The following is a 10,095-nucleotide window of genomic DNA, read 5'->3' as shown; positions in this document are numbered from 1 at the left end:
GAGACTCTTATTTCCCATAAACCACTAGAATACCGGAAGTGGAACTATGGCTCAAGTGGTAGAGCACTTGCCTTGAGCTGAAGAGCTGAAGGACAGCCCCCAAGCCCAGAGTTCAAGCCCCAAAGCTGAGCAAGACAAACAAACAAACAAAAGCCCACAAAGAAATACTAAAAACAAAACCTATATTTGGGTGGGAATTAAGTGGTACTGTACAAGACTGGAGTTGGAGTTGGCAAAGGCCCAGTTTGTAATACACATAAGTGAAGCTGTCTAAAAGTGAGGCCTTAGTATTTTAATTGAAGCCGCAGTACTTTCAATGTTGCATACTCAATAGTTACTAGTCAATGTATCATTTAAACTAATTAAGATTGAATAAAATGAAAAACTCAAGTTCTAAACTTCACTAGTACAATTCAGTTTTCAAGTGCTTGATCACACGTGGATCATGCTCATAGCACTGCACAGCACAGATAGACACGTCCATTACTGTGTGAAGATTTATTGCTAATTCTGCTCTAGTGTCTTCATTGAGCAATTTATGTATTACCTGGAGGATTGAGTTGGGCAGGATGTTCAACAAGATTTGTGATTCCAAAATAATCTTCTCTCTTGGGATTTTCCTCTGTACTAAAATTGGAGGAAGAAGAAAAAACAAGATATATGGATAGAGATGATGCTGAGAAAGGAGCCTTGAGACATGAGAAAATTCATTCTCTATACAGAGCTTTTAGTAGGAAAATAAGGTCCTATTAAGACTAGCTCCATTCACTACACAAGTCATCTTCAATCTTTTTTCTATTCTAACACTCCTAAAAGATACCATAGTCTCTCATTAGTAACAACAAATCCTTGGAAAAGTGGCTTATGCCTGTAATCCTAGCTACTCAGGAGGCTCAGTGAGATCTGAGGGTCAGAGTTCTAAGCCAGCTTGGGCTGGGAAGTCTGTGAAACCCTTATTTTCAGTAAAGTACCAAGAAGGGGAGCTTTGGTTAAAGTGGTTAAAGAGTGCTAGCCTTGAGCCAAGAAGCTCAGGGACAGCACGTAGGCCCTGAGTTCGAGATGCAGGACCCACACACATACACAAAAAAAGTTATCAGCAAGGTAGGCATTGGTGGCACAGACTGTTACTCAAGCTGAGATCTGAGGATCAAGGTTCAAAGCCAGCCTGGGCTGGAAAGTCTGTCAGACTCTTATCTCCAATTAAGTAGCAAAAAGCTGGAAGTAGAACTGTGTTTCAAGTGATAGAGTGCTTGCTTTGAGTACAAAGGCTCAGGGACAGTGCCCAGGCCCTGACTTCAAGCCGTAAGACCAGCACACACACAGAAAAGTATTGAGCCAGGTGCCAGTGCTGCATGCTTAAAATCCTAACTACTCAGGAGGCTGAAATCTGAGGACCTTGGTTCGAAGCCAGATCAGGCAGGAAAAGTCTTAGATTCTTAGCTCCAATTAACCACAAAAAAAAAACTACAAATGGCTATGGCTCAAGTGGTAAAGTAATAGCCTTGAGCACAAAAGCTCAGGGCAGAGCTCAGGCCCTGAGTTCAAACACTAGGATTGGCACACACACAAAAAGATAACAACAAACTCACAGGTCAAAGCCATTGGGGATTATGTAAGAGTCCCACCACTCAATTTCAGGGATATCTCCTTCCTTTAGTTCCTTTTTAGGAGCAATGAGGGCAAGCCTAGTTGAAGTATGAATGCCTGTTTTTCGAGCAGCCTGTGAAATCTCTGCCTGTAGCTTCTCCAGTTGAGCCTAAAAGCAAGATAAACCAAGACAAGTTGCTGCCACAGAAAAGTGGTATAATCCTAAACTTTGAAGTGCCCTTGTTGAAATTTCTTAGCTAACGTAGCATTCATAATTTCTCAAAGTTTAGAAAAAGAGCCACTGTTTTATTTTATCCCTTACTTGGTATATACACATATATCAAACCCACTCCTCTCCTTTACCCTGTAATGCGTGCCTAGATTAGATATGCAGAAATGGAATTACAGACAAAACTAACAATACAGTCAAGTGAACTTTCCAGATGTATGGATTGGCTACAGTGAATTTTAACACTAGACAGGCTTCTCTCTCACTCAAGGGTTCTGAATTGTTTTTCTCCACTGTAAGTTTTACATGAACATTTTAAACTTCATTTATTTCCATCTAGGTAGACAGTAATTAGAAATAGCTGAAAATCATATTACAAAAATAGTTTAAAAAATTTAGCCATTGCTTTAAATTAATTAAATTAATTCCTCAAAACAGGGAACCTTGAATTAGCCATATTTTTCTGTCAGTTTCCTACTTAAAATTCTCAAATATATGCTAAGTCAGATACCTTTGTTCGTAATCGTTGAGCAATCTTTTCAAATTTGCCCTTGTCATGAAATTTAAAAGTACGTCTCTGGCGCTGTGAGGGGGCAATTGAGACTCGGGGGTCAAAAAAGGTATTGGACTCCATGTCTTCTGATGGCTTTTCTTTTAGCTGTTGCTTGAATTGTTCCCTCTTCACAGCACGAATATTGGCTTTCAGAGTAGGCATGCGATGAGTTAGTTCAATCTCCTTGCCTGTGGCATCTACAGTTCGACCTTGCTCATCTAGGATCAGTGGTGTAGGTTTAGTTTGATCTTTTAACTCTACCTTCCTGAAAAACAGCCAACAAAAAAGTAAATCCCATAGAATATTAAAGTAAAAAACAAACAGAATATAAAACAAAACATAATTTTACGTAGTAAAACCTCATCTGTGAAGTATAAAATCTTGATTAAAAACACTAAAATAATAATTTCTTTTTTTAATATAAGATTAAGGGTAAAAATATCAAACAGAAGCTTGAGATATAGTGATAGAAAAGTTGCCACCATGTGTCAGGCAGTGAGTGTGACCTAAGTGCTACAAAACTAAATCCACAAAGAATTTAAAAAAATTGGGCTGGGAATGTGGCCTAGTGGTAGAATGTTTGCCTAGCATGCATGAAGCTATGGGTTCTACTCCTCTGTACCACATCAAAAGAAAAAATCAGAAGTGGTGCTATGGCTCAAGTGGTAGAGAACTAGCCTTGAACAAAAGCAGCTCAGGGCTAGAGCCCAGGTCCTGAGTTCAAGCCGCAGGACTGGCAATAATAATAATAATAATGAAAAATAAAATTAAATAGAAATCAACCACTTAATCATGGGCTTATGCCCACAATCCTGGCTACAAGGGAAACAGAGGTAAAAGGACTGACTGTAGCTTATTTAAAAAATTTTTTTTGTCTGTCGTGGGACTTGAATTCTGGGCTTGGGCACCATCCCTCAGCTCTTCAGCTCAAGGCTGGCATTCTACCTCTTGAGCCACAGTGTCACTTTCGGTTTTCTGGTGGTTTATTGGAGATAAGAGTCTCACATACTTTCCTGCCCAGGCTGGCTTTGAACAGTGATCCTCAGATCTCAGCCTCCTGAGTAGCTAGGATTACAGGTGCAAGCCACCGGTGCCTGGAGAGGACTGTAGCTTAATTTTAGTAGACAAAACGCAGGCTACTTATCAAGTCCTCTATTGATAAATAAGTTGGGCAAACACCTACTGTTGCAGCCACAAAGAAGGCCACAGGTATGAGGATCATAGTCTTAGTCTGAGTCCAGTTAAGGCAAAAAGTGTGAGATTCAGTCTGAAAAAATAATAGGGTTTGGGCTAGGAAGGTGGCTAAGTGGTTAGAGTGCTTGCCTTGCATGCATAAGGCCCTGGGTTCGATTCCTCAGTACCACATAAGCAGGAAAGGCCGGAAGTGGTGCTGTGGCTTCAAGTGGTAGAGCGCTAGCCTTCAGCTGAAGAGCTCAGGAACAGCGCCCAGGCCCAGAGTTCAGGCCCCATGACCGACAAAAAAAATAAAACAACAGGGTTTGAAGAATGGCTCAAGTGGTACAGTAAGGCCCTGAGTTCAAAATAATAAAAGGAGAAGAAAACAAACAGGACATTTGAATATAGGGCACCAAATGAAATTAATTTTTAAATTATATTGAAAAGACTTTGTAATCTTATGTTTCTTCTGAATTTTGTGTGTGTATATGTATGTGACTCAAATCTAGGGCTTAATGCAAGATAGGTAAGTGCTCTCTTACTGAACTATATCTCTAGCCCACACAAAATTCTGGAGTCATTGGTTATATTCCAGACCAATGAGGATACTAAAACTCAAACTTAATATCTTTGCCTAGTTGTAGAAAACTCATAGATTTGGTCTCACTCAATGTTGCTTAATGGCAAAAGCTCTGAGTTAGAAGCTCACAGTCTGATTCTATTCCAAGTCCCAATACTAGATGAATAATTTTTATTTCAATTCTACCAATTACAAAAAGATAATACACCTTATAACAAAGCCAAAAAATAGTCAATTGGTATTTGCAGATCATATGTACAAAATATGAAACCTTAAGAAATTATTTGAAGGTCAATGGAAAATGAGGTTCAATAGTATTTAGGGCTATTTACTGCTTCTCAAGCCTGAGAAGCGACAAGGGATTCCAGGAAGTACTCACGGTGGAGCAATGCCCATGGCATGGAGATTAGCAAGGCCCACCATGTTGGCATTGCCGATTAGTCCTGGCTTCAGTGCCAGCTGAGCTTGGATTCGGGCTTGTAGTTCAGCAGCTTTCCTTGCCTTTTCAATAGCATCATTCATAAAAGTGGCAGCCTGGGATGGTTGAATAGTATTGCCAATTGGAAGTCGCTCTGGCTGGGAGGAAGAAGTTGTCTTTGGCTATGGGACAGAGAACAAAAGAAATCAGAGGGGCTGAGATGGTAGATGACTATGGTGTATGACCCTCTGAACTCTCATTTGAATGGATGGTACAAAATTTTGTGCTAAAGACTATTATTTTCAGAGTAACAAGGACATAATACCTGAGGTGTCGGAGGGCTAATGAAGCTCAACTGTTTTTTCCTCTCCTCAATTTGTCGTGTTGCAGCCTCCATCATCTGTTTGATCTGCTCTCCAGAGGGAAAAATTGAAAGTTAAATTTCTCCATATTATTTCTCCCATACAGGTTCCTATAACCAAAATGCATTTGGGTCTAGAAACCAAAAATGTTTCTCAAATGTCCCTACCATATTGTACCTACCTACTATAGGCTAGAAAATTGAGTAAAGGTAAGTTTTCATTGTCAAACTGCAATATTACAACTCTTTCTTCCTAGAGCAAGATTAAGACTCAGATAAACCTAAGTATTCATCTTTTTTTTTTTCCCTTTGGTCGGTGGTGGGGCTTGAACTCTGGGTCTGGGCACTGTCCCTCAGCTCTTCAGCTCAAGGCTAGCACTCTACCACTTGAGCCACAGTGCCGCTTCCGGCTTTTTCTGTTTATGTGGTGCTGAGGAATTGAACCCAGGGTGTGCATGTGAGACAAGCACTGTACCACTGAGCTACCTTCCCAGCCCCCTAAGTATTCATCTTATCTGTGCTACTTACTACCTGTGTAATATCTCAAACTCACAAGAATATAAAAGGTTACTAGGAAAATTCATTTTTGTTTTCCTGATAGAGAAGTCATACTTATTCATCTAATTTCTCCCTAAGTATGTTTTCTTGTGTGTGTGTGTCGTGGTTCTATTTTGATTAGCATCAATACAAAAAGAGTTCATTTTGACACGTTTCTATGTGCACCTAATGTTCCTTAAGCAGACTTACTCCCTGCATTAATCTCTCTATCTTCCTATTGTGAACATTTAAGTGGTGCATATAAGCCTAACAACACCTCAATTATATTAAATTTTAAAAAATCATGTTGAGCTGGGCACCGGTGGCTCATGCATGTAATCCTAGCTACTCAGGAGGCTGAGATCCGAGGATCGTGGTTCAAAGCCAGCCTGGGCAGGAAAGTCCATGAGATTCATATCTCCAATAAACCACCAGAAAACTGAAGTGGTGCTGTGGCTCAGGTGGTAGAGTGCTCACCTTGAGCTGAAGAGCTGAGGGACGGTGCCCAAGCCCAGAGTTCAAGTCCCACAACCGACCCCCCAAAAAAAAATCATGTTGAACACACTGGTGAGTAACACCTGTAATTGTAGCTACTGAGAAGGCAGAGATCTGAAGATCATTGTTCAAAGCCAGCCAGGAAGGAAAGCCCACGAGACCTTTATTTCCAATTAACTAACAAAAGGCCAGAAGTGGAGCTGTGGCTCAAATGGGAAAGCACTATCCTTGAGCAAAAATGCTCAGGGAAAAGGGATAGTACCCAGGCCCCTGAATTCAAGTTCCAGAACCAGCATTTTTTTTTTTAAAGCAAAAAAAAAAAAAAAGCTCTGGGACAGCACCTAGCACCCAGGCCTTAAGTTCAAACTCTAGGATTGGCATCTAAAATAAATCAGTTTCTTTTCCTTTTTTGTGCTGGTTTTTGGTGGTTAATTGGAGACAAGAATCTCTAGGACTTTTTCCCCTAGAATGGCGTTAAACTACAATCCTCAGATCCCAGTCCTAGTCTCCTGAGTAGCTAGGATTATACATGCACATCAGCAGTGCCCAGCTATTCTCCAATTTTTTTTTTTGTTTTTAGTCAGTCATGGGGCTTGAACCCTGGGCCTGGGCGCTGTCCTTCAGCTCTTCAGCTCAAGATGAGCACTCTACCACTTGAGCCAAAACGTTACTTCGTTTTCTGAGTGGCTTATTGGAGATAAGAGTCTTACAGAGGGGCTGGGAAGTGGTGCTGTGGCTCAAGTGGTAGAGGGCTAGCTTTGACTTGAAGAGCTGAGGGACAGTGCCCAGGCCCAGAGTTCAGGCCCCTAGACCAGACCAAGAAAAAAAAGAGTCTTACAGTTTCCTGCCTGGGCAGGCTTTGAACCATGATCTTCAGATCTCAGCCTCCTGAGTAGGTAGGATTACAGGCATGATCCACCAGCACTTGGCTATTCTCCAATTTTTAAAAGATATATGATTTATTACTTATGTAGTGTTAAAATATACACTTCACTTTTTTTTTTTGTTATGTTTGGATTCAAACCCAGGGCATGGTAGGCTAATCTTGACTATTTAGCTAATTTCTCATCTCCACTTGAAATTACTTGTAAGTGGATTACACCTATTTTGCACATTTGAAGATTCTTCATTTCTCTTATCAAGTTGAGTGCTGGTCACTTGATTTTTCCAATGACAGATGATGTAGGTAACTGGGTAACCAATGTATATACACAGTTAATAGTAGGTGCTTAGTAAACGGAGTTTCAATAATCCATAACTAGAATAATCTTAGTTAAACCAAAGAATGCTTAAAATATAAAGCAGGATAAAATCTCCCCAAATAAACACTAATTCAAGTCCAGATCACAGAAGTATGGACCCATAAATCCTTTGCTTCAATGCACTTTGCTTCCAATGTCTATTAACTAACCTGGAGTTTAGTCAACATGCCAGGGCTTTCTGATGGAGGCCCAGGAATCACCTCTGGCTCTTCTTCTACCTCCTCAAAACGGGGTATTCGTCGTTTCTTTACTCCTGATGATTCCTTGGAGATCTCAGAGTCATCACCAAACACCTCCTAAGGGAGCCCAAGATGAAAGAAGAGTTGTATCCCTCCCCTTGGGAAGAAGAAAGAATCATCCTAACACCTACCAGCACTTTAAGGCTTTTCCTAGGGGAATATGATGCAATCTTGCAATTAACTACTTGTAGGAGGCAGGGTTTTCTAGACTCTCCACCAAGTGGACCATTTCACTCAACTTCATCATCCTCCTACTCCAGTCAAGCAAACCCCATGTTCTTATAGGTGTTCCTACAAGAACATCCTATCTCAACATCTTTGCAAAGCTATTGCCCACATTTGTAATGTTCTTTCTTAACTTTTCCACAACCCCTGTTCCATCCTGCCTAAAACTCACCTCCTCCGGGCACTTTTCCTCATTATAAACTCATCCCACTCTGATCAAACTTTTGCTTCATATCCTCTTAGCACTTAAAAGCTTGGTTCATATTAGGCTAAATTACACTGTTGATACTCTGTTTGCTAAGTGTTAGGTCTTTCAATGGTAGTAATGTTATTCCAACTAGAGTTTATTTTTATTTATTTATTTAGTGCTAGTCCTGGGGCATGAACTCAAGGCATGGGTGCTGTCCCTAAGCTTTTCTGCTCAAGGCTAGCACTCTACCACTTGAGCCATAGCTCCATTACTGGCATTCTGCTGGTTAACTGAAAATAAGAGTCTCATGGGCTTTCCTGCTTGGGCTGGCTTCAAACTGTGATCCTCAGATCTCAGCCTCCTGAGTGGCTAGGATTACAGGCATGAGCCATGGTGCCCAGCTCCAACTTGAGTCTAAACTTTTCCAGGACAGGGGCTTTCTCTTTCTTTTTTAGTATTCCCCAATAACAGTTTGTTCTTATCATATAATGGGAACTCAAATATGTTGACTAATTTGCAAGATGAATTTAATAGGACCAAGAGTGGCCAACTGGAAGGGACAATGGGAAAAAGCAAATGTACACACCGGTGGTAGGCTTTGGGTGACATCCCCTCTTCACTAGGAGGGCTCGTGTTTTGCAAGGACATATCCTCGGCCAGGGGCGAGCGCTTCCTGGAACTCCTACAGTTCAAGAAAAAGGACTCTCCCATAATATATTGTGTGGAGTGGGGACTTGAATGGACCAAAAACGGGACCCATATCCCATGGCTATCTAGACTCCTTCTTTAAGAAACTACTTTTATTTATCCCACCCAATGTAGTCACTTCATTTAGAGCATGGCATCAGCACTTTCACAGTGGCATACCCTATTGTAACATAATTCTCACTGTATGTATCAGTCTGTATAAACTGTGGACTAAATATAACAAAATTCAATATAAATCTGAAACTATAATTAACCCTAAAACTTACATAAAACTGCTATTTTTGGAATTTGTGACTATTTTATTGCATTCCTAACTTTGTATACTGCAAATTCTCTTAAGGCAAGGGACTATCGCTTAAAACCGGAAGGCATAGAAATTTCTATTGTTCTTGGTTCTACAGCCAGGCCAGGGGACCAAGCAGACATTTATTATCCACTCTTTGTGTCTTAGGAAAAGCAATGGGATAGCCAACATAGGAAAAGACTTTTGGAGGGTTTGATAGGAGTACAGAAACATTTTTTTTTAAGAGAGAGAAGAGAAATTTTTAAGAGAAACTGGCTAATTTAGGGAAATGAGATCAGAAAGATAAGCTACTCTACTAATATTTAAAAAGGCCATGACCAATCAGCAACCATAGAATGTAGTAAAGGGGACACTGATTCTTTTAGGTACCCCACTAATGGGACCAAATGACCCATAATATACTACATAACAAATGGTAGGCTCTCAACATATGAAAAATATAGTTAGTTTTAGATATCTTATCTATAAGTACACTGCAGAAAAATCTCTATGAAGGAGCATCAATAAGCTCTACAGTCAAGTAGCAGTGGAGTCACATTCTGAAGCACCTTATTAGGCTTAAAATAAATCAAAGATATCGAATTTTAGAGCAATGAATTTATAGATAGTAGTAATGGAAGATAAAGAGAGACCTGGGAAAACATGAGAACCAAAACTCCTAACTATATATGAAAAAATGACAGAGCTGTCAATTGTGTCTTAGGAATATTTCAAATGAACTCAGGTAGTTCATTGTTACAAAACAGTGATAATATAACTACCTTTTCTACTTTAATATCTAAGGACCTCTTTTTAACATTAGGTATGCTACTAATGAATATTGAAGTGTGAGCCAAAGAAGGTCAGCAATTTTATCAAATATTCCTGAGCTCATTAGATGGTAAACAGTAACCTACCTTTAGCTCTCGTTTTCTGCTCCTGTCACTGCTGGACTTGGAATGCCTAGAACTTCGGCCTTCCTCTACAGCCTCAAACAATTTGTCCACAAATCGGAGAGTAGAATCATCAAGGAAAGGTTTCAGATGGTCTAAGAAAAAAAAAAAGAGGTGGTAAAATTGAAAAGGTAATAATATATATTAGACATGTAAGGGGCTGGGAAGTTGGCTCAGTGGTAGAGCGCTTGCCTTGCATGCCTGAGGCCCTGAGTTCGATTCCTCAGCACCACATAAGCAAAAAGAAAAAAGCCGGAAGTGGCGCTGTGGCTTAAGTGGTAGGGCACTAGCCTTGAGCT

General features: G+C 40.3%; 1 protein-coding gene across 1 annotated transcript in view; it reads right to left on the bottom strand.

The window, feature by feature from the left end:
- Positions 1-10,095, bottom strand: part of Prpf3 (pre-mRNA processing factor 3) — a 36,235-nt gene that overhangs the window by 21,200 nt on the left and 4,940 nt on the right. The window contains exons 3-9 of the mRNA XM_013014997.1: positions 9,761-9,891; positions 7,348-7,494; positions 4,869-4,952; positions 4,505-4,725; positions 2,328-2,634; positions 1,590-1,756; positions 548-627 (exon numbers count right to left, since the gene is read on the bottom strand). Coding sequence (XP_012870451.1) covers positions 548-627; positions 1,590-1,756; positions 2,328-2,634; positions 4,505-4,725; positions 4,869-4,952; positions 7,348-7,494; positions 9,761-9,891 — 1,137 coding nt within the window. The remainder of the gene's footprint in view (positions 1-547; positions 628-1,589; positions 1,757-2,327; positions 2,635-4,504; positions 4,726-4,868; positions 4,953-7,347; positions 7,495-9,760; positions 9,892-10,095) is intronic.

The sequence above is a fragment of the Dipodomys ordii genome, unplaced genomic scaffold, assembly GCF_000151885.1.
Source record: "Dipodomys ordii isolate 6190 unplaced genomic scaffold, Dord_2.0 Scaffold26, whole genome shotgun sequence".
Lineage (NCBI taxonomy): Eukaryota > Metazoa > Chordata > Mammalia > Rodentia > Heteromyidae > Dipodomys > Dipodomys ordii.
The sequence above is the reverse complement of the archived record's forward strand: the minus strand, read 5'-3'. Positions and strand labels throughout refer to the sequence as shown.